Source organism: Anser brachyrhynchus (genome assembly GCF_964034855.1).
Source record: "Anser brachyrhynchus genome assembly, chromosome: 13".
Taxonomy (NCBI): Eukaryota; Metazoa; Chordata; class Aves; order Anseriformes; family Anatidae; genus Anser; species Anser brachyrhynchus.
The window spans coordinates 6,556,420-6,581,845 of record NC_137708.1 but is presented as its reverse complement, the minus strand read 5'-3'; the positions used below and the strand labels follow the sequence as shown (position 1 = coordinate 6,581,845).

General features: G+C 40.0%; 2 protein-coding genes across 3 annotated transcripts in view; one reads left to right on the top strand and one right to left on the bottom strand.

Annotated features, from left to right (window-relative positions):
• The window catches only part of LOC308177032 (uncharacterized protein), a 136,751-nt gene extending 118,029 nt beyond the window's left edge, over positions 1-18,722 (top strand). Inside the window, exon 4 of the mRNA XM_080553633.1 lies at positions 17,240-18,722. Coding sequence (XP_080409759.1) covers positions 17,240-17,328 — 89 coding nt within the window. The 3' untranslated portion in view covers positions 17,329-18,722. The remainder of the gene's footprint in view (positions 1-17,239) is intronic.
• LOC308177031 (uncharacterized protein) overlaps positions 1-25,426 on the bottom strand; it is a 263,641-nt gene that overhangs the window by 44,804 nt on the left and 193,411 nt on the right. For both annotated transcript variants that reach the window (XM_080553628.1, XM_080553627.1), the window contains exons 4-5: positions 6,288-6,488; positions 5,863-5,986 (exon numbers count right to left, since the gene is read on the bottom strand). In XM_080553628.1, the coding sequence (XP_080409754.1) occupies positions 5,863-5,986; positions 6,288-6,488 (325 nt within the window). The remainder of the gene's footprint in view (positions 1-5,862; positions 5,987-6,287; positions 6,489-25,426) is intronic.

Below are 25,426 nucleotides of genomic sequence, written 5' to 3'. Positions count from 1 at the left end.
AAATTCAGCCTGTCTTTTCTAACTGTCTACCAGACATCAGCAATGCAAAACTTTTCTTCACAGATCTTTAAGGTGAAGAGTTTATAAAGGATGAGAAGATGCCTCAGTTTCAATGTTCTAAGTAGCTGGCTGATAGACTAACAATACATTACAATTTAAGCTATTTATACTGGTTTTGTGGAACTTGGCTACAATCATGGATGTAATACATTTTACTTTTCTTCATTCCCTCCAGTTCTTTGTTCTTCCCTCTTAGATCCTGAAATTCAGTCCTGTGTTTCAATACATCCGTACTCAGAACAACTTTTTAATAACGTAATTCCTTGTGAACACTCAGCTTTAGTCTGAATCAATAGTAAAAGCAACTTTTTGGTATTGCTTTTTGCCATCTTTAATGAAAATTCAAACTTCTGTTCTAGGCACAACCTAAAATCCTAGTGATGAGAGAGAGACAAGAAATTTTAGCAAAATTGCTGTAGAGATTTCTGATGCAGACAGTCTCTCCCTTAAAGTAGCTCAAAGTTTCAAGAGCTTTCAAAAAAGTTCAGGCAAACTTACAGTCTGTATAGCTACCCAGTAGGTTTATATTCACTTTTCATGAGCCACGAAGCAGATATCAGACTGTAAAAGCTAACAACTGAAAAATAGTTCCCTCCATCTGAGAACCAGCTCTTTGGATAGGGGATATGAAAAATATGTAGGAAGTCTGCAATCTGCTTGTGACTATAAAAATTTGAAGATTGTTCATTCTCAATTTTTCACTTATGTGCAATAATGAATTTAAGTCATCAGAAAGGCAGGGACAAATTCTAGTAACTGAAGTCGATGTGGTTAAATATGTGATTTATGTCAAGGCAGAATTTACTTTGTAATCTGGATTTGAACCAGGTCATCTACTGATGAAAAGCTACATCACCTATTCCTTGAACCCATGCTAACCTATCCATATTATGATATTGATTTCTGCACTCTCATTACTTCCTTTTACACATTAAGTCATTGAGTAGCCACCTTTTTATCACATCACCCCTATTTTTGCCATGATATTTTATCTACTTTTTAACACTAGGTAGAGGCCATTTTATCCTATTGCTGAATTCCTTCTTACACAAGGACATGTAATCCTTTTTATTACACAGTGCTTTAATAATGTGCTTCTTTGTTAATGGCCTATTCATTTCAGATAGTTTGATACTGTAGCTCCTGACTGGATTTAGTAGTTAGCAAAAAGCTATGTTATCTTTTCACAAACGGAAATACAGTGTTTCATTCTTATATGTTGATCCAGATTTTTACCTAACATATGCTTAAGATAACATGAGCATCTTTTAGCAGCAATGTGTTTTTGCAAAATGCACGGTTCATTGCTGAAGTAAAACTAGAGCTGGGTAATCTGCAAATTGTGCTGAAGTAAGCAAGAAAATGCCGCATGGTAGCTGCAGAGATGAGAGGGTGAAGATCATGATAACTGAAACTACCAGAGGAACTCAGATAAGAAGTTAAACACGAAGACTGGAAATTGGCCAGCAGATCTAGGTTAATGGTCTTACCCTTGGAAAACTTCATTGCAAGTACTCAGCAGCTAGGTTTTTACAGCTCATCATGAATAGCTGGGTGATCTAATAGCACTGTAAAGATGGCTTTGTTTCAGGGTCAAAGTCTGAAGGAATGGAGAAGGGAAGAGCAACGTGTAATAATGTTATTCTTTTTCAGTAAATCTGGTGTGTTCCTCAGAAGTCTCCCTCTCAAGTGTAGTCCAGAATCAAAAGGTGTAGCTCCAAATACAGTTTCAGCTATTCAAAACACTCAGATATGGGTATCTCATTATAGAGAAATACCAGAGCATGTTAGATTTCAGCTTTTCACAGCCACGGGGTTCAAACAATTTCCTAAATACAACAGTAATTATATATTCAATTATAACTTTGTCCACTACAGAAGCTTAAACACAAACCCATCCCAGTCTACCTTCAACAAAATGAAAACCAGTTAACTAAATACCATAAGACCCAGTAGGAACACTGAGATATGTATTCAAGTTATTTTAATTAACTATACAGGACAGACACACACAATCTGCTCCCTTATGAAAACCCAGATGTAGGCTTAGTACATACTACACCTAGAGTGAGAAACATGACCAGATGCTAAGCAACCTCTCGAACCAGCAAACTCTGGAAAAATCAACATTTCTTTCTACATTTCTAGGCCTGTCCAACATCTTCAGCATTCACCCTGAAATAACTTTTGCAGGCAACCAGTCAATTACCACAGCCAGTTCTCCAACCTGCTTTTAAAGTATCAGCAAACAGTCAGATATTTTGACATCAGCAGGTGGAAATGCCTCATTACTTTGCAGACCTAAACCCACAGCTTAATTAGTAACATAAACATCTATAAAGGAACAAAAGGTGAGGGACAGCTTGTTTAGCTGAGCTCCCATTAAATGATTGCCTAAATTTATGTACACTGATCTACTTGTAGTAATAGCTTGGCCTCTTTCTCCCACATCCTCTTCTGGTATGGTGCCAGGTTCATAGTGTGGGGATCATACTGAGTTAAATGAGTAGTGTGGGGTGCCTTATCTGCAAAAACACACTTTCCCACTGTTCGTGGTATTATGAGATTCACACAAGTCATTGCAAATTTTGCTGACTCGGGTTTTGTGAGAAAGTAATTAGAGGTAAGTAGTATTGCCAACCAGTAGTTTGAGAAGTTTCAACAGAGAACACAGATCAGCGTCTCACACGAGTAATGACGATATTTCAGTACTGGTGGAGCTTCTGCAGATGAAGCACACTGCCACAGAGCCAGGCTTGCTGGTACAGAAAGGAATGTCCTGCAGCACATCACAGAACTGCACAGCATGTGACAAGCATTTTGTAACTTTACCGACCGAGAGTCACATTTCTTTCTAAAATGGGTGGAAGTCAATAAATTCCTATGGATAAAAGTTGTTAATTGATTTTGCTGCCACCTGTGAGCCAAAGTAAGCCGTGAGTATAATATTACTTACTGGCATCTTCACACTATAGCGAATATTTCACACAAGAGAACTCTAGACAAATTATTCTAGTCCTGTGTCTTTTTATTGCTGCTAATAGCTTGTTTCAACAAAGAGTCAGACATTCCAAAATTGATGGGAAGAATATTGACATTGGCTTAATAAATCCTTCCAACCAGAAAGAGTTGGACAAAGGGAAATAGGTCATAGTTTTCCTTGTGGACCTGTTCCATAATTAAGGAGCTTGGGGCAGATTTTAAAGACTGAGAATTCCAAAACTTGTGTCGGTTTGTAATTCCTCTGATCATTTTTTCTCTCAGTGTGCCCCTCTACCATCTAACTGCCTTTTAAAGTCTGCCCCTTGAACACATCTTTCCTTGGCAATTTATCTCTCTGCATATCCTTTTTGATATGCAGGAAGCTTAGATATACTACATACTGATGGCTTAAAGTGATGGGCTGTAGAAATAAAGCTTTAACTAAGATGAAATCAGAAAATCTGGAAAACCACAGTGACAAGGTTGCCTGAGCAGCTTGTTCCAAGATTAGTGATGTGTAATGTTAAGGTTTTAAGAAAGAGAGCCTTAAGTTTTTCAGATTTTCAGAACAGAAAATTCAGCCCACCACAGGCAGCTTAGCACCACTTGACTGCCAGAGCTAGACTGATTTTTATAATGGTCATTGATATCAGTTACTTAATAGGCTGGCATGTGAACAGCACACAAAATCTCAATTAGTATTTCTGTGACAATGTAGTAGTGAAATAGGAGAGATATCCAGGGGCAGAGGTAGGAAGGGGAGGAGTCGCCCACTTGGGATCTGTGGCACGGGGTGACAGAGCTCCGTCTCATTCAGATGCATAAAGAAAAGGAAAACAACACTTTCTTAAAAGAGATCCAGCTTTTATAACACAGGAGTACCTGGAGGACAACAGAATAGAAACCGGGTCCATCATGCTGGTGAAAGACGGACAAATGCTTTTAAAACTCTTTGTTGGCACTTGACAAGGAACCTCAGAGGTAGAGTTAAAACAAACCAAAGCATGGTTTGTATAAAACAAACAACCACCCAAAAAATTGCATTTTCCACAGTCTTGTAGACAGAGCTGTAGTTGATAAGACCTGTAAGAAGACCTTAAAAAACATACCTTTACAAGTAAATTTCTTTCTATGCGGGGAGTTAATATAAGAAGATAATTTTCTAACCACTTCTTCCTCCACCAGCCCTTTTGCTCTCTGAAGGACGAGTCCATGTTCAAGCAGACTGGGATTTACAAAAATCTTAACAAGCACAAAGGATTTTTTCTAAACCCTTCTCCGCTCTGTTGCATGTAGTTTTGCCAGCCTCATTCTCCTTTTATTCTCTCTCCTACATGATACCTCTTATCTCTCCCTTGCTCAGCCTCTGTGACTGATCCTTTACGAAACTCTGCATATCTGCTTGGCCCATTGCCTCAGCTGTGGGGACAAAGCTCTGCTCACGGATCTCTCTCAATCATGAAGCGTTTGTTTCTAAATCAAGTTCAGGGCACTTTAGGAAAGACATGAGAATATCTCATCTGTCTTCTTGTCTACCTGGAAAGCTATAGTCAGAGGGGATAATAGGGATGTTTGGGAGAGGGGCAGGAGCCCTTCCACATAGCAGGAAATTGTGCTTATGAATGTAGTCTCATTTGGAAGGAGAAACTACAGTTTTACTCCATAACTGGCTGGAGATGTCATCACTCCAGCAAATAAATAATGAGGATGGGTGGGAAAAGTGACTTTCAGCCTGATCTGAAAATAATTTCTGAATGAAAGTGTTTAGGCTGACTGCTAGAGGAAAATATGGCTCTTGAATGTGAGAAGGGAGTGTAAGAAGAAAGCTATGGTGCTTAGACTGCACACAAAAGGTCCGAAGCTGTGCTTCACTGATTTTCACCTCTCAGTGAAAATTTCCTCTCCCCTGGTCATAGAAAACACAGGTCTGTACTGAATGGCTGTTTGCTCAAGAGCAATTTTCTTTCAAGTTCTGGCAAATGGTTCCTGTGAAAACTGCTGGGAATTCAGTACCACAGCTTTAGAAATGGGCTTTTCATTAGTAAATATCAAACTACCTTGCCATTTTCATATAAGACACTGTTCAGTAAATAAAGAGCACTGATAATTGACACAAAAGCCAGGCATTAAAATTTAAAAGTGAAAAAAATTTCTCTGTATTGCCCCTTTGATTCCATCCCAGTGCAACTGAACTCTGCCTACACAGAACCTCTACTTAAAAAACAGCAACAGACTGTCCTTTTTTTCCTTTGTACGTTTTTCTGCTTTGTGTTATGTAGTTATACTGACTTTGCGGAGTCATTGCAGTTACTTGTAAATGATGTATGAAAAGAAAAATTCCTGTCCTTTCTATGCACCAAGAGAATACTGGCAGCTATCAGCAAACCCAAGTATGCTGCTTGCTTATATTATATTCAGCCTCATCAACGAAAGATCCTGAACTGAAAGACAGTTATCCATCCAATTACCTCTATGGCTACTTCAAAGCAGACATATTTCAGAACAGCATTTCTTTGCCCCCTTATTGCCTCCCCAGTCCACCTACAGGTTATAAAGATTTTGGTTTTAAAAGGCAAGTTTCAAAGTTTAGTGGGAAAGGCTTGGGAAGGGGGATTTCTAAAGGCTCGGGTGTGGTTCCCTCCGGCACCACAGCCAAGAATTCCCCCAAAGACTGATCTAACAACCAAAGAAGCCATTGGCACAGTTGGAAAAAACAAAACAAAACAAAATTAAAAACAAACAACAATAACAACTAAAAACAAACAAACAAAAACACTCAATGAGAGAGAAAGAGCTCAGCTTTTTCCCTCTAAAATTCACCTTCTCAAGCAATGGTGTCTTAAAGCTTTTGGATGCTGGATTCTTAAATCCATAAAGTGGTTTGAAAGTGCCTGTGTGTTAAACGCTGGCAAGGATGCACTCATTTGTGGGAAGTATTCTTGCTCTGCATAGGGTGAGAAAAGACAAGGCAAGAAATGTCTGGGACATCTGGTGTCACTTAGATCAGGGCTGTACATTTGCAATGCTCTGCACTGACCAAGTACATTTAGATTTCAATTCAGCAGCTGGATGTTAGGGAAAAAAAAGAGAAAGAAATCTGTGTAACCAAACAATCCACCTAAAAAAATTCCCCCCCTGCAAATGCTTCTCCATTATTGCTTTTGATCCCACATTACCTCCCCCTTTGCCTCCCTGTGAGTTTTAGAAAGAAAGCTAAAAGAGCTCAGTAGACATTGATCCTTCACCTGCTTCCTGGCTGCTCTGCTGCTGTAAGCTGTTCTCCAAACGGATGTATGGGCAGACATGGAAGTCAGACACAAAGAAGTCCAGGTAGAAAACCCATCCAAAGCCGGCATAAAATACTGCATTCACTTGCCTCTTCAATTCGTCCACAGCAGACCAGTTCCAGACAGCAGTGATCATCTTCTTTTGCGAACTGCCACTACCTGGACAGAACAAAACATTTTTTTTTTTTCCAGAAATCCTGTTTTTAAGATTCTATTTCAAGGTTAATCATGTTCTGTCTTCTATGCCGTGTGGAGCTGTGATGTCTGTCCACAGAAATACCCAGTCAGGCTCACGACCCACAGTGTTAGAGACTGTATAAAAACAGTTTTGGTGAGAAAAGTATGCTATGATTAAAGGTGTCTGGCAGGAAACTCTTTGCACATTTTTTAACACTTCCTGCATCATTCAGTTCTTCTGTAGTTCACTCATTTGGATCTTACAAAAGCCTTCAGTGACTGAAAACCTTTGCCAGTTCTTGCTTCCTTCAAGTAGCTACTGTGTGCTAAGCACAAGTACAAGAATTACCACCTAAGTTAGCCCCAATGCCACTGCTCCATGGCATTTCTTCTGTCTCTTGATGGCTGTGAAGTTGCTCTGAGTCACCCAGGGGCTACACAGGTCCCCCTGCACTGGTCTGAAATGCAGGGACAGCGAAGGCAGCTTGCAGGCAACTTCCCACCGTCACCCCTCCTGTCCCACCTAGGGCGGGTGAATCTCAGAAATTACACGTCATGCCTTCTTCAGGAAGGAAGAGTATTTCAGAATCACATTCATGAATATACTGACTAACACAAATCAAGGTCATGTCATGACCAAGGCAAATTACAACTTTAATTCAGTTTTATTGGCTGTGGGATAGATAATGGACTTCAAGCTACATCGCCGTCTCTCTAGCATCTCTCAGAAACATTACATTAACTCAAATAATGGAAATAAGAAGGTCAAGGTTTGCTCTAGAGCAGATCTTCTGATCTATTAGCTCAGTAACAAGAGCAATAGTTTTTGGTTTTTTTTTTTTTTCTTTTTTTGAGCCTGATCTCAAAAGCCTCACCTTGCAGGTGTCCTTATACCACTAAGTAAAACCAAGTTGCATCACAATACATTTGATTGCATCCATATAGAAATGTGTAGTGCATTTTAAAGGCCTGAGTTTGTAGGGCTCCTAGTGAGGGAAGACACTAAGAAAACAAGGTTTCCTAAGTAAAGATGAAGAAGTGACTTTCTGTTTGCAAGAGGTATGCTGCTTTGCTGGGCAAACAGCTTGTTGTTTGAGTTTGTATGCTCGCTTTCACTTAAACTTGACATGGTTGATCTCTCTGTGCCAATCACACACAAATATGTACATCAAACTGTGTTTGCATAATGCAACCTTACAGTTAATTAAGAAATACAAAAAGATTTAATCTGGATTGACATTGCCAAGTTAGCTAAAAGAGTTATACATTTTTTTCTATTCTTGAATAGAAATAGCTGTTCTTGAATGAGGAACTCAGTATTTCAAACTTGTATTTAACTTCAGCCCTTCACATGTACAATCACTGTGGATTTATGATTACAGCAGAGGCATGATGCCAGACTTCCTAGGTGACATTTGCATTTTCACCAAATTATTAGCCTTATATAAGATTCATTTCTAATTTACTGTTCCTCCTGAAGGCTTAGGATATTTTTTGGTCAATCAGCTCTTGTAAATCACAGATTAATCTGAGAACTGATTGTAGTTTTGCCACTGGAACATGTCACAGTCCTAAGCATAAGCTCAAGAAGAGCACTGCCTTGTATAACCCAATAAGATTGGGTGGTCTGGGAGAGAGGGGATCCGGCTTCACATTGCCTCTACCTTTAAGAAAGTGCATACAACAGAACTACATATGATGCTGATTGCAGGACAGTTTGCTATTGGTAGCGTATACAAGGTATAAAATTATTTCATAAGTCTTTAAAGTATCATATATAAAACACTAAAGGAAGCACAGCTATCTGGCATTCTTGTGAAGGCTGGAACATTGGACGTTATGTATAAAATATTTAAGAAATGCAGTTTTGATGTGTTATTTTCCATGTCTTTTTGCCTGCAAGTGGAGAGGTGGATGGGATTCCCAGAGAGTTTCTTTTTGAGATTCTGCTGACAGCTCTACAGATCCACTTCCTTTCAAGCCCTGTTGGTTCTCTTTTTAAGGAAAACACAATACAAAACAAAACTGGTACATCTTCTCCAAAACTTTACAAAGAAAAATAAAAGAAACTTTGCCTACAGAGAACTTTGGTTTTAACTATTCAATTTATACGTGGTTTCATTAACTCCAGGTGCCCTGGAGACCTAGGAACACGTAGCAAGTCACAAACTGGCTGTTTGGCCCTCATACAAAACCTGTACCTTGCCATCAACATTAAGCATGGCAGCCTCACAGAGCTAGGTGGCTAGCAGGTTTGGATGTCTTTGAGACAGTACATGACAGAGAAAAACAAACAAACAAACAAAAAAAAAAAACCAAACAAGCCGTTTTAAAATTTGTACTCAACTACTTTCTAGTGGCTGGGAAATGTGAAATTTCACAATTAAATACAAAAACCTAGCTGTTCAGTGTGACTTTTTTTTTTTTTACATTATTTACTCTTCACTCTACTGTAGTGTATGTCACTTGACTTTGCTTTTGCTAGAAATCTTTACGGTACTGACTTTTAGCTAATCACTACTGGGTACCTGACTGTTCCAAAAATGAGACTAAACAGCAGTACATATTGTCTGATGAAGGAACAGAGGGCTGGAGGAAAGACTTCTGGCTTCTATTTTGAGCTCTGCTACTGATTTTCCACATATCATTTGGCAAACTGTGCAACTTTCCTTTTCCCTAGCCTTATACTTAACTAGCAAACAGTTGTGAAAGTCAATATTTAGAAAGCATTTTGAGATCCATGGGTTAGAAGTTTCAAACAAGTTTCAAAGTTTCACCGCCCATAAATGCCAAGCATTGTTATTGACTATAATCTCCCTGTCAAACGTTAGGGGAAAAGGTAGAGAGGGATGGGGAAAAATCAATAACAATACAAATCTGCCACCTTCACAATAGTGTAAATTTATGACCCCTTTCATAGGTTAAAGGTGGTCTTCTGTTCATTAGTGTCAGTCACACATTAAAGGTGCTGCTGGAGCTTGGCACAATACAGGTAGCAGTTGAGAAATCCAGTTATCGGCCTAAAACCGTAACACCAGTGCTACTCAGGAGAAAGAAAGGAGGAAGTATTCTCTCTCCTCTCAGTTTTAATTGCCATTATGCTATCTCACCATCTACCCACTGCAATATTAGTCTCAATTAACAACCTGATGGCAGATGCCCTGTTGCACGACTGATTTTTATGCCTCACCTGTATGTCTCCCTTATGCAAGTACCTGATTTAGGCAACGGATCTGAAACATTTCTCAAGTTAATTCATATGAAGGTGTACCCACAAGACATTTTTGGTTAGATCACTGCTCATGTCCACCCATTTCCAAATGAAGACAAGGAAAAGTTAATAAAGTTCCCCTTTGATAGTGATTTTAGGCTTTACGTCTCGGACTCCCCTTTGTGATGCTCCCTACAAACTGGCAGTACAGCACTGGGTCTTTGTTAGCATCAGTTTTTAAAAGCTCTATCCTAAATCACTGATACATATTGTATCAATCCCTGTAAATAGTGGTTCATGATATTACTCAGGATTTACATGTTAGGATAACCACCACATAATATTGTTGTCACTACTGATGCTTCCACAGGAAGCGGAGTCTGTCTCTTAGCAGAAACAGACACCTAAGAAACAACTGGTTTTGCATTTGGGGAGTTATCTGAACAAAAGTGAAAAAAAAAGTTTATAAATAAGTTTTTAATTCAGTTATTTATTGGTTGCCTTTTAAACTTCTGTTTGCAAACACCTGCTTGCACTATTTTTCTTTTTTACAAGATCCCACATGTTTACATATGGAAGGTATCAACAGGCAGCTTGCTTCACAGGTGGATTCACCTGTGCAGAAGCTTAGAAATTAAAAAAGCTAGCACTGCTTCTTACCCAGTAGCCTGCTTCAAAGCCTGACAAACAAGCAGGAAGCCCCTCTCCTCCAGGATCCAATCTGTCACAGCCAGAGACCAGCCTGCCTCCATCCATCAGTGGAGCCACGCTGATTTTCAGCAGCTGGCAGTCTGGTCCCATATGTCTTAGCTGACCAGTCACATAGTACAAATAATGAACAGTCACAGTGAAAGATTAATGAACTCCAGACCACAAATCACCCATGCAAATGATCCTGGGATTGCAAGTGTTTGTGAGCAGTGAACACAACTGCAGCTTCTCGCACAGCTTACAATTGATCCACAAAGCGCATGTGAAACAACACGGATGTGAAAGCCTCAGCAGGACAGAGCCATTAGCACAGCAGTTCAAGCCACAGAGACAAGAGCAGTGCATGCGATTTTGATCAGGAAACCAAATGCAAACTTCAGCTAAAAAATATTTGGTGAATATTAATTCTGCCAACAAATGCTATTTTAGGAGGATTGTAACTACCCATGAATTTAGATTGAATTTGATAAAACTGTTTCGACTCTAAACAATGAAGAAATGTTTCCAGTACACACCAAATATTTAATTCTGTTATTTTCCAAGGAAAATATTATGGCTTTTTTTTTTCCCAGTTGAATATCTACTTATGATTTGAACACTTTAAAGTGGTAATAGGATGTGTCCATCATCTTGAAAATGAAATTAAATATTTAATTTGGATTTGATTGTTTAAGTTTGGATCAAATTTGGATCTTTGTCCATAATAATAACACACGTGATATATGTATGTATATACATGGAGGTATGCATGCTTTCCTTGCATCTGGTTAGGCCAATGAAGCGGAAAAAGCCCTTCTGACAGCTTTACACAAGCATTTCTATCAGAATGGCAAAGCCTTTCCTTCACACTCACAGCATTCAAAAACCATGGTTGCTTTTCCGACCCTTTGCAGATCCTCAAACTTGCACCATGGCCCTTTCCTCCTGGCTCTCCCTGAAGAGCTGAACTGACCTGATGGGTGCGTGGCATCCCCAGAGGCTCTCAGGCAGGTTAGAAAGCACGCGCTTCTTCAAGTCCATGTGGCCCTGCAAGTCTCTCGGCGTTTGAGACTGCATCACTTAGGGTGCCTCAGATCCTCCTCAGTCAGTTATGGAAGGAGCCTTGGGAAACCTCGCAGTGTGACCTGAGCAGGGTGCTGGGGGGACGGGACACATTACTCTGAAGCAGACAGAATCAGATGGCATCCAAGAGGTTGCAAGTGCGTGGAGGAAAAATTCAAGATATATTTTGTAGTTGCTAAATTTAGATTGCTCCCCCGAGGCACCAGCCTTCAGGGATTTCTGCTGTGGGAAATAAAGTGGCAGGCACGCATGGAGGGGAACTTGCTGCTGCTCTCCTGAAAGCCTCCCTGAATGTGCTGTGGGGAAAGACAAGGGGACAGAGCAGGACTGACGCTGGAACAATTCTTTCCAAAGTCTGGAGTTTAATTTGCCCTAAAATAAAGCAACTTGTTATCGGGTGTAAAGCACTGCTTCTGACCTTCAACAACTACAACGTATAAACCAAATAACACGTCTCTTATCATATTCCCCTTTCCCCTCTTTGCTTCAGAAATACTGCAGAATATCTATGGAAATAATCACATGAAAAACAAGCAGTCACGGAAGGTTTTCTTGCAAACAGGATACAAACCTCTTGGTTAACAGCAATGTCACAAAGAAGCTGTAAAACCCCCAAAGTCATTTCCTTCTTCTAATTCACAATGACATTAACAAGATCTGAACCCTGACCTGCAGGTGACTAAATTATGTTGCTAAGCAACTACACTTTTGAAAAAGAGAGAGAAAGGAGGAGCACTACACTCACCCCGGGTTGCCAGTACGGGGTAAATACGCTTTGTGTCCGACCCCCCACACTCATGGTGCAGCACAGGAGCACTCCCCCCTTTGGCTTTGGGAAGGGAGCACAGCCCGTGACAGGTGTATACGCAGGTTTGGATTTTTCTTTTCTTGAGAGGCGCCACGCAGACAGGTATACAAGACCATCGCTACAGCTAAAAATGACAAAATGAAATATAGCAGCCATTTTTCTTGGAGAAGAGGTGCTTATAAATTCACTTCGTCCAAAGTATCTCTCGCTTCAGCAATACATCAAACTATGCAGCCCCATCAGTCTGAATCAATTAGAAATTACTCACCAAGTAAATTACATTGAAAAGCTTTGATTTGTTACCAGAGTTTGTTACTGTTCTCTTCAATCTTAAAAGACTGAAAGCAAAAAAGTAATAATGTGACAGTGATAGTGAAATGTAACTTTTATTGAGATGGATGGGAACCTATTTGCCACAATATTTGCTTTTAATAATTTAATTTTTCAAACACTGCAAAGAGAGCCATAAATATTTGATTATGAAGCTTTCCAATTTGTGGTACATTAGTTTGCACTGGTTGCCTATCTTTCCAACATTTTTATATTTCATTTCTAAAAATAATTCTATCAACAATATGTTCATAACTACCTTTTACTTTGCCTTCTTACCGTGTTCTTTTAACTTTCATCTGTCGCAGGTTAGTAACCTTTCTACAAAAGGCACTTCTGGCACTGAAAGAAAATACAAAAGGACAACTCCCTTAAGAAAATATTATGGTTTTTTACTGCTTTGGTTCATTTTTGAATTCCCTTAAAGGGCCAGCTCTTTCTGTCATGAAGGTCACTGACAAAACTTAGTGATTTTGGTGGGAGCAAGGCTTGCTTCCCTCATTAGCATTGCTCACGGTTACTGTGACTGCTGCATGAATGAACCACAGGGTTTTGTAATCGTTAAAACAGAAAGCATTTCCCAAGCTAAAACATAAAACAAAATGAATACCAACAGGATTTATGTTAACCATAGACCAAGTTTCTATCTAGAAAAATTTCTTCTTGTATGGAATTCACAATTGCTGGTTAGATCAGAGGACTTTGCCATTTTTGAGGACACCTGTGGCAGATAAAATTGCCTGGCTGGACTTCTCTGATATGACAGTTCTTACAGATGTGTGTAAAAAATGGGTGCAAGAGCTAACCTTGAGCTCACCTGGTCTTCAGCCACATTTTAAAAGTTAAAGAAGGTTAAGAGCTGAAAGAGCTTTTATCTCCTGTTATACCTAGGTGCTTAACAAAGCAAGGAACGCACACCCCGGTTACTGCTGCTGAGTGTTCAGACTGATGGATTTCACGTACTGAGAAAGATGGCTTTGCTCCTCATTGATGACCGGATGCTACCAGCTTCTGCTTGGCTGCCTCAATTGGATATTAAAATAGATCATTTTGCAGATGCCAACTACAGATTTTCTGGTAAAATACATTAGCGTCCAAAGAGTTTTTCTGACAGTGTGGCTGCCTTCTAGGCTGGTTATTTCACCTTGGATCTGTCAGAAAGTTCTGGTGCTGGAAATACCATACTAACCCCCTCCTTTCACCAGTCCCAAGCCCCTGCCATTCCTGACCTGATATTCTTAGTGGAAGATTAAAATAAACAATGTAGTAAAATATAATAGTATATAATAGTAACAGCAAAAATTAAGACAAATGCAATTGAAAAGCATTTCTGACATAAGGTACAGCTTCCTAGGTAAATGTCAACTTCTAAGTTGTCACTTAGAGAGAAAATGACTCAGAGACTGAGAGAGAAGGCAAAAAGAAGAGTCAGGTTAAGATCTTTTAAAGGCTACTAAGGAGATGACAAATGTAGTTCAAAGAGTGTAGGTGAAGAATGAGTCATTATTAATGACCAAGGGCTTTAGTTATTGGTGCTGAAAAAAAAAAAATATTATGCTTGAAGCTTTATACTGGCATAGAGTGGAAATTATATGCAATCCCTGCTAAGTGCCTGATTTTACTGCTAGAAAATCCCTCTGATTGAAATGTACTTCAAAGTAAACTACTTCAGAATTTCTTTGCACTGTTGGATGCCCAACCAAAGGTCATTTTCTCCCTCTCTCTCTTTGTGCATCATTTTAGCAATTTTTTAAAGTCGTCCCCCCACACCCTTCTGCAGTTTACTTTTATTTTTCTAGACTTCAGAGGGCCTAAACTGAAAATTGGATAACTGGGTTTAGAAATGAAATGCAAAATAGGGAGCCTAGGGTGATTTAAAATGAAGATGTTTATTCATTACGGACCTTCCCCTGCAAGGCACTGGCCACCCCCTCATGCCATTGAACTCAATAGGCGCGAAGGGGTTACAGCACTGCAGCCCCTGGCGGGAGCCGCAGGCTGGACTCCAGCTCTCCCCCTCCTCCTCCTTACAGCCCAATTCCTCACAAGATTTAGTTTTCCCTAAGGCAAATTCCCACTATGCCCAGTAAAAATCCTCTATCAAGGAAGCTTTTTTCTTAACATTTTGGGATTCTCTGGCTCTAACAGCTTTCTCACTTGCTCAGTGTATTTTTTCCTCTCCTGATAATCAGAGCACTGATACAGCACCCTGGTTAGAGGCTGAAAGGACAGAGTTCCTCACTTTGGTTTTAAACACATCTGCTACTAGTAATAGTGAGGAGCACATAAAAGGTGGCAGTGTTAGGAGCGAAGCGGAAGGCTGTGTAGAGGAAGTAGTGGGCATGTCATCCTCTTTTGTTACTTCAAGAGAAACCCCATCCCAAACCTTCCAGAGCAGTAAAGCTCCTCAGGGCATAAATTGGGGTACACTTCAGTGTAGGTTCAGACAGCTTACATCTCACTGCTTTGGCTCTGCTGCTGCTCTGTTTAGGACACTGTAGAGCAGCCTGAACATTACTCTGCTTTATCCTGGCTTAAGATCAAAGGTAGCAGGGCACTTTTCCTTCCCCACCTATGATACACGTGAACAGGTGTTGGAAAGAAATGATTAAAATCCTGTAACAGAACACAGCAACTGAAGATCAACCCTCAGAACACGACTACGGCGTGGTGCCTGCTCCTGGATCTATAAATACTGCAGAAGCAAAGCAGCTTTAGCTGTTCTAATTTGATGATTGCTTCAAGACTATCTCTTAGACTGATATCAAAAGAGCTAATTCAGCTGAAAAAACTAATGTTGCCAATCCTCCCCTCTTCCTCCCCTTGCCTCCCCCCCTCAAAATAAATAAATAAATAAATAAATAAAAAGGTTAGTGTTAGCCCACTGCTTTTTGATCCAGCCTACCAGGTACCTTATATGAGCACCAACACCTCCAGACCCTGCGCATATGAACACTCCCTATGGCAGCCTTCACACTGCAGGCAGTCATAAAGCTGCAGTGAAAAATCCTATCCCTTTATTTATTTTCTTTCTCTGATGCACAAAACAGTACGTAGCTTTTGACTACTGTGTGATCCAAAGGAGAAAAGAAAACACCAGAAACAAAAGAACAGTTAACAGTCATGAGAAAAGGAGAGACCTGTACGTCTCAGCAAATTGGACTGCTGCAACATACGGCATTATGTTTTTTCTTACTATTTTCAGTAACAGCAATATGACTTTTGTCTTGCAAAATGGCACTGTATGTTGCAAATATAGTGTGTCCTGAGGCCTTTCAATTTTTTTGGGGTAGAATACGAAGTTGTGCTTACATGGACCTCTATGCTACACTGACAGGAGGGAAATAAAGGGGAAAGAAATAGGATGAAAAGAAAAACTCTTCAGGGCAAGCTAGTAATAAAAGAAATGTGAAGTTTTTAAACTGGCCAGGGCATTGGCATGGCACCCAGGAAACCTACATTCAGTTTCCAATTTCTGGTGTAGTACAATACCGAGCAGTTCTCTTCACCTCTCACTGCTTCCATTTTTTTTAATCCAAAAATGACACTACTAAACACCTTTCCTTATATTTGTGCTGTGAAGACTAATTCATTATTAATAACTGAGAGAGGTTCAGAAACACAATGATGCGTGGCATATGAGCCGGCAGAAACTCTTCTATCCCCTCTGCACCACGCTTCATTCAAAAAGAGATAAAGGGGTTGATTTCTAGCAGGAGAGCTGTGACTGCTGTGGATAAAGGTTCCCTACAGACTAAAGAAGGCACTATTTGAAGGTATTTAGTGCTATAGCTTTCCCTTCTCAGGCATCTTTACTCTACATAAAAGCATATTTACAGAATCCATGCTTCAGTGTGCTGTGCAGGGAAAGGCACTCATTTTCCCCCTTTCCCCCCGCCAGTTTTCCCTCTACAGCTGATCTGACTCTATCCCCTGCTCCAGGCCCCTCACAAGACACAGTGCCTTGTCAGCTCCCTTCTCACCTGTCCCCTCAAAAGGCCATAAAAAACAGAACAGAACAAAACAAAAACACACTTATAGAGCAGAAGCTTGTATCACCCCCTGCCTCTAAAGCCATTTCACTTCACCTAATAATATTCTGTGTGGATCTTGATTTGGAGGCCTGGGTTTGTCCTCAAAAAAATCATATATCAAAGAACAAACCCAAAATCTCTTTGAGAAAGCATACAATTCTTTAGTGACTGCCTATGCTAAGGAGGTCAGAGGATGAAAAAAACCCCAACACATAACACATTTCTAACTGAATCACTGGAAGGCACTGATAACGCAGGGTAATGGTATGTAAGCATGTACGCAGCAAAAACGACCATCCTCAGTACTCAGTCAGCCCAGACCGCAGCTCAGAGAGGGGCTAAAGGGACAGCTTGGAACTTTACTTGGAGTTAGTACCAACTTTTTTCAGCTTCTTCCTATTTCTGAATAAGGCAGTTGTAAAAGACTTTTTTTTTTTTTTTTTTTGGCGTGGGGGGGGGCGGTGAGGGCAGGAAGGGGGAGATATAGCCACAGTTGTGGCAGGGAATTTAAATATCTGATGGTAGAAATAGTGGCTGGAATTTTTGGCACTAACAATGACTTTTCGGGCTTTTTCAGAATTCACAAAAGTAAAGAAACTTCAAGAGTTACCTGAAGAAGTCACAAGAAGTTGCACTGTGAGTGACAAGGACAAGCCAGGGGCCTAAGCAGCACTGAGACAAGTTCAGGACATCTTGCGACACTCTACCGAACAAGGTGAATTGAGGCCATGGGTATGCAACTCTTCTGACCTTAGCTTTTGTTGCAGAGGAATGAGGACAACATGGTAGACCAAAGGCAGGCAAATACATTCCAGTACTTCATAAATGCAAACACTCCTCCTCACAGGATTTATGCCAGTTGACATTCAGATTAATTTATTTCTTAATTAGGATTAACCACACTTTGCTAATACAGAAGGAAAAGAAATCCGCTGCCTGATATAATATGGCCTTATATGTTACCTCATAAAAGTCTTAACGTAAATCTCCATTCAAACATGAAAACTCAGTGCTGAAATATTAGCCAAACTCCAAGCATCTGGGGGAATTTCATCCTGTCAGATAAGGTGAGTGTTTGGAAAGTAGATGGCATCAACTGCATGGAAGGTTCAGGGGCAAGAACAAGGTTCATTGTAACCAGCACCTTCCAAATTCCTGGTCTAAACTCACTTCTTATCATCAAGTCTCTCAAATCTACAGCCCAATTCACAAGTAGCGTGACCACAGGCAGGTTGGGTAGAATACAACCTTGTAGACTTATCACAGAATTATTTCTGTAAATAATATCTCTAAACTCACAAGATTGCCTGGAAAATAACCTCTGGTTTATATACGCAGAAACTGGATGAAATCCTCTAAAAATCCACACCACATTTTACAAAGCTTTCTGCTGGTAGAGAAGTTCAGGATTTTTAATTAGTGCTATGCAGACATGAGGCCAGACGTGCAATGTTCAATAAACCAGTTAGTTTTTACATCAGTAATGAGTCTTAGAATATTAATGTAGGGCCTTCAGAAGTCAGAAACAGCAGAGTGAATGTGCAGTGATCCTAACATTACCCCCAGGTACACGTAAGTAGCAGAGATATTAAAGACCTCAACAGTATGAAGTTTTGTTTTTTTTTTTAAAAAACACAGTCTGTAGAGGTGGAAACATGTATTTCTCATGGGTTAATATAATCAGCTGCAGGTAGATTTCAGAGGATTATTTCCACTCTTTTGAGAAGAGATTTCTTTTGTGGGCATGATAAAAATTGTTAATATGTTGCTGCTGTTTTATTCAAGGTGAAAATTTTACTTTAATCACTTTCGAATAAATGCCAAACTCAACCATTACTCCCTTCTAATAATACTGAAGAAAATAGTTCACACTAAATCTAACATAATGAACACAGCACGTTCATAGAGAACTGAGTGTTCTGAGCTTAACTCCCCTTTAATCCATAATTCCTTTGGAACTATGTATTACATCCATATGAATACCAAAGAGGTTTATGATTAATGTTATTTTAATGAATAATAATAATAATAAAAAAGATGATGATTTACACAGAGTTATTTTCTTTTTTTTTTTTTTTTTTTTACACATATAGATTTGTTGGTTAGAGACTCTAATATATTTAAAAAAGAGCACTCCAATCTGATTGGGATGGTAATACATTTCAAAAATCTTCTAAGCATTGTGAATGCATAGCTGAATTGAGCTGAGAATAGCTGCAGGCTCTGACAAGCCCCAGGTACTTCCTGGATTTTTCCCTTACCCAGGCTGTGCTGTGGAAGCATGACGTGAGCTGCACATCCTTGGGAGAAGTGACTTTGCCAGCACGTGTAGCTGGGCATGATTCTCACCTTGCACTGGCCTGAGTCTAGGTTTCCTATCAAGTTACTCCTCATGTATGGTGACAGATGATGTGAGGTGAGACCTGGCCATACTATGCATCATTCAGTACAGAGGAATGCCGGGTCCCAGCACTTGCCCTTTGAGCAAGATCCTTAGCTGTTGTAAATGCCAGCAAGGTCACTGGCAATTAGTTACACCAGCACAGCAAATGACAGTAAGTTATAAATGGCCTGATTTCCAAAAATAATGGACAGTTAGGGAGCTCTCACATAAGGACGGGAGTCAGAGTTTCTCAGTCCCTCTGTATGGTCACATTACAATCTTCAGGAGGGCTTTTACTGCATCAGCCAACTCACATGTGCAGACATCGAAAGCTGTCCTGCAAATGCTCTCTGCATATGGAGTGGGATTACAGCAGCTGGTGATATGAAGGGCTGTGGTTCTCACCCTGCTCTCTGGTACAGAGCTGCAATACCAGCTGCTGCTCACCACTTGCTCTCTTGCCTTCTAATCTGAGGCACTAGCTCTGGCCAAATCTATTTGGCTCATCTTTCCAAGAAAGTCAAGAAAGTGAAAAAAGGGCTGTGAAGCAGTGATAGTGCAGCATAAGCCTGCATACAGTGTATCCAAATAACCTATTAATGGAAACCCTTTGGCAGCTGTTTAAATGCTGTGAGTAGAGAAACGTCTGCAGTCAGAACTCTGTGGGATCCCTTCCTGAAAATGCCATCACCATGTTGTTATAATTAAAATAACATCCTCACCAATGCCAGCTATCTTTATTAGGTACCAAACACTGAACCTCTTCCCAAGTCACTGGGGTGCAAATTGCTCTTCAAAAACATTTCTGGAATTGATTTAAACATAAGCTTTCACACTGGAGTGAACCTCCCCAAGCACATCAATTGTGTTCCTACCCCTAGGCACTGTGGTACCCCTTCCAGAGACTTCTGTGTAGTTATTGACATGTCTGGATGCTGCAGATTTTTTTCTGGACTGAAATGTCAAAAGATTCTAGATCATACTCCATAGTAGACATATACATACATATATATATATATATATTTGTCACTTTGACCAAGGAAACAACTGCCCCAGTGCCTTAGAGGGGGACTCCAAATGAAGGTTTAGTCTGGAAAACAGATTGTTAGTGTGAAACCAGGAAAGCCATGAGTTGTACATGAATATCCACCAAAATTAACTCAAGTGATGCAATTTACTATAAGATAACTAACTAAACATTCTCATTTTTAGCATGCAATTGTGAAAGTTTCCTTCTAGAGGAAAGTTGTGGTGGTGTCTGCCTTCCCACAAGCCTGCCCAGAGATCTGGGCACAACCCTGTATGCTGCTAGCAGATATCAACCCAGCCCTAATGTAAACATTATTTGACAGGGTTCATTACCTGAAAAGGCAAGAGTGATAATCTGTAAAAACTTCTCTCCTATTACTCGCAGTTGGTGTTTGATTCCCTAACTGTTACTCACAGCCAGCCCAGGAACCTACTTAACTCTCCCATGAGAGAACTCGGCATTTACTCCAGAAACATCGCTCTCTGGACTAAATGTGGCAAGGCAGAATCTGGAGTGGAACTGCTGAAACTGATTCCTTAAAACAAAGACTCCAGAGGGATTTTGAATCTCCAAACATGAAATAGAACAACCCATTTTTTAGCTAGAGGATGGCTGCACAAAACAGAATGAAAGAGTTTGAAAGCAGATCTCCCCTTCTCAGTTCTCATCACAGCGAGTACTCAGTGGCTTCTTGTGCTGCAACAAGTTACATACAGGTGACAGAAATCTACTGGGGAGGGACTCACTTATCTCTGTATTGGCATGTTGTACTTTTTGAGAAGCCGTAGGGTACCTGAGGGACCAGCTCTTCAGAAGGGTGCAGGTCTCCCATACAGTTTGTATCATGTCTGAGTCCTGGCTGCTCTCTGACCTTCTCAACAGTTTTCCTGTCTGCTAAATCTCACATCATGACTTCGTGCCCTCTCTGTACTCTGGGGGCATCCCTCAGATCTGTCTGTGTCCGCAGAACTCGTCTGACCAATGCACAGCAGATGGTACCACAGACACAAACAAGTCCTCCTCCCTGCTACCTACCCACACTCTTTTAGAGGATGCAGTAAGCTGCAAACAAACAAGTAAAACATGTGCCAGGACTCTCAAAGGAAACATACAGTTTGAAAGCTTCTCTTCCAATTTCTCAGGCTAAACACCCTGGGCGTTTGTGGGAGATGCTGATCATGCCCTTTCTGAATAATTACATGCTAGTGGTTAAACTTTCTCCATCCCCCTTCCCATGCATACTGCAAGACCTTTGACAAGTAAATGGCTAATGAAATATTCACATAATTGTTTCATAATATGAAATTTATGTTCTACAATGCAATCTACATTCAGTCAACAAACTAAGAAGCAGAACAAAATCTGGTCTGCAGGAAACAGAAACAGCTTTTCCCGATGCCAAAGAGAGCTGCTCAATTTACCCTGGATTTTCTGAGGGCACTGACCATCAGACTGGAGAATATTTAAGATTTGAAAGTGGATCTTCTTCTAACTTTTATATCACCACTAAAGTTATTTGTTCTTCTCCCAGCTTTTAGAAATTACCGCTGGTTTCTAGAACAACTTGGATACTTCCTTCATACACAAAATGTCATTCCTGTGCCTTACAAGATACACAGTGTATCTGCTGGTCAAAGCCATCCTTCGGAAACACACCCAAGCACACCCCAGAATGTCTTTTACTGATAAAAATTATTGGACCACAGTTTCTTGCAACTAAATGTTTAAAATCATTGTTCTAAATGTTTAGAACCATAAAAAATACATAAATGTTACGGGAGACAAGTAAGCAAACAGACTATGTGTGTGTTGGATGACCTCATTATTCCACCGTGACCAGCTGGCAACCTGTGACTTTCTACGAGACCTACCGACAGCTGATGCAAACTTCTGCTACGTGGACTGTACAAGGTGGAAAGAAAGTTTCACAACTGATTTGCTTTTTTCAAAAAGGTTTTGTGTGTTCTCTATAGAGGAAACATGGAGAAACTTTGCTCACTATCTCTTTCTAACAAACAGCTGACAGCTCCACTACTTTTCCAGGCATCCGGCAACTCTCCGGTTTGCCCCTCCAAACTTCTGGGCTGCTGCCTTTATTGCCGACTCCAGAAATACCATTTATAGGAGAGGAACTTCAGAGGATTCTATTTTATTATTTTTTGCACTGGTGTTTCACCTTCAGTGTTTTGCTATCAGCTTTGCCATAATCACGTTTTAGCATCTGCTGCGTCAGCATCATGTTTCAGCATCAGCATTTAACCATCAGCTGTTCCACCATATGGCATTAGAAGCATCAGCAGTACAGCACTTAAAACATACATATGAACAAACAAAAAAGCACTTTCAATTCCCCTCTTCTGCCTACTACTCTTTCTTCATGTCATAGACACATTTCTCTGTGACAATAGAGTCCCCCATTTGTCCTTCCCTCTTTTTTTTTTCAGAAATGCATTATTCAGAAATACATCCTGAAGGGAAGAAAAACAAAAGAAAGTTAAATTATTCAGTTCCTCTATGCAAATTTGAAAGAATTTCTCTTGTGATTTGAATTTCCCCTGAGGTTTTAAGGTCCTATGCTATGGTAGCAAGCTAAGGGTCACTGACTGTCATGTTTTCAATCACAGTACCATTTGGCACAGGAGCTTCCCAGCAGCAGTGGCAGGAAGTCTCCTTGAGTGCTGGGCTGAATTTCCAACGAGTGCAATCTTTAGTACTTTGGAAGATGAATTTAGGACACCCTTCAGACTCAAATTCTTCAGAAGGATCCAATTTATTCTGCAAATGTTTAGTGTGCAGGACAGGTTGGTTGAAGTAAGCAATACTAACCCTGGCTGCAACTGCATGAGGCTTTTGTTTTTGCTACTCAAGGGATTCACAAAAGCCTTCAAACAGAAAAGGAGAGCATACTTTCACCTTCCTGATCATGCAAGTCAGGGAGGTCAACACAGCCTACTGCCTAAATAGCAATAGCTTATATGACAGCTTGGTTTTACCACAAATCCTTGAGGCATTATAATCTACAGCTATATCCCTTCACGCTCCTGACACGTATTTTCTTCTCCTGATGCAGTCTGTCTAACTGAAGCTCAAAAACAGTCTTCCTAAGCCAACTTTGCACAGTAGAGGACCAACTAATAAGCCTTTCAGTACATTACCACTACAACCTTTGTGACTGGTGAAATATTTTAGACCCACATTGAAATGTTGGATAGGTCCTGAAGTCTGTGAAAAGCCATTCTGTCTTTATGCCCCAAAACAATATAGGAGTCTTGGTATTTGAGTATTCCAGTAGACACATCAGATACCATCAATTTCTTCTGATCATATTAAATTCCCCACAAAATAGTAGCAAATGCGGCCTTTTTTTTTTTTTTTGGGGGGGGGGGGGGTGAGCTGCAATCTGCAAAACCAAAGCATGATGTAAATCCTGACCAAATGAATTTGATTTCTGCTTTGCTTACAAGCAATTAAGTCTCAAATTTGTTTCGAGTAAAGAGTGCCATTTTTCCACCTCATTGTAAAATTTGACAAATGCAAATTTTGTAGGCTTCACTTTGAGTGTGAAATTTTCCAACATGGTGCCTGTTTATCTATAGAAAGCTGTAACTAGCGAGATATCCTTAAGAAAAATGCAGCAGAAAGGGAATTAAATGAGACATAGGACTTTTCACCATGGTGGTCAGAGTCTAATCACTCCTTCCCCTGTTTTGAAGAACAGTCAGTATGAAGCAGTAGTTTTCCATTTTATAGTGTACTAAAAGAAGAGTTGATCTTTGGAAACCATTTAGGAGCAAAAAAGCTGAACTAAGATTACTGCCACACCAGAGAGCTGACAAAACCCACATAGGAAAGGACAGCATTAGCTGGTCTCTAATGGTGTGAATCAGGGTTACCAATGCCATGGACACTGGTGCAAACAATTTAAAGGAGGATGATTAATATAACAGCTGACAGAATTTACTTTTTGTATTTTTAGGTCATCACTGATGAAACATTCTTATTAACTTTGATTCAAAGTTTTAGATCAGAAAGTCTGAATATGCAGCTCTAAAAGATAATTAGCATTATTTTAGTTGTCAGGATGCTAGTCTCTAAAGCCACAATTTATGTATGAAGCTGTTAGAAGCTGATCAAGATGTTAGATGAAAAGCCTCACATACTGGGAGGACTAGTTCAGATGTGAGGAAGTCCTGAACAGCAGCAGGGAGTCTCTACCTGTGAAAATACAGTTCAGTGGAAATTGAGAGGCACCTGTGCAAGCCTTACACAGGTGTAAGCTACCATTATATTCCTTCTAAGTGGACTGGAGGAAGTGAGGGATGGCCACAGCTTCTTTTCCCAAAAAGTCAGATTCTGTAGTGACTGCCAGAATCTTTAAGCTATGCCTCATAATGAAGAAATTTTCCCTTGTAACTATGTTCCTGGAAGACCTGACTTAATGTCAATCTGTGGATTATAGGGATTTTCCATTGAAGTGTATTTCCAGTGTATTTCATAACCTTCTGGAATGTATGCGGCATCCCAGTAACTGAGGATGTCCCTTAGCAGCGTGTTATCAACGGTTATTTTATTCTGTGAATAGATCCTTAACGAGCCCAAGATTCTCCACACACAGCAACACTTTTTGCTGTAACATACCACATTTTTCTTCCAGAAAATGAATCTACTATGCTTCCCAGCCAATATAAGCTTTTGTAACCAGCGGAGCCTGCATCTGCACTACTAATCACTCCAACCTTGTAAATTGTAAACAGGTCTCACAAAGCCGGAAGTAACACTTCCAGCTGTAATGCTATTAACCTAATCCTTGGTAGTTATTACAGAAGCTCATGACACACAGCTTAGCAGATACCAGAAAATACAGTCCTTCTTCAGTAAAGTTGGAGCTGATCTTTGTATATCATGAGCATTATTAAAACCAGCTGAATTAAAATGTAGAAAGTTGATGCTTCTACAGCTTTGGTGCAAAGATGCAAAAAAGGCTTGTATTAACTTTCCTGGCACATAAAGATAACGATACAGGGGAGCATGTTGCATACTCATACAGTGCATTCAGGTTTTAACATTTTGCATTCAGACCCATATTACAGTTATTTCCTTATACGCAATTCAAATTCACCAAATTCTCTTCTCTGTGTGTGTTTTACTGTCTTTTCCACAAAGAGAAACACAGGGCAAAATCATGGCCAAACTCGATCAGAAGATATAAACACTTTAAATCTTCTTATGTTAAGTGTGTTAGGGTAGATTCTCATTTATAAAGAAACTTCCAGACTGCTTTTACAATGCAAAGGGAGCAAAAACTTAGTGGAAAAGGGACTTACCTTATCATCTTTAGCAACTGAAATCAT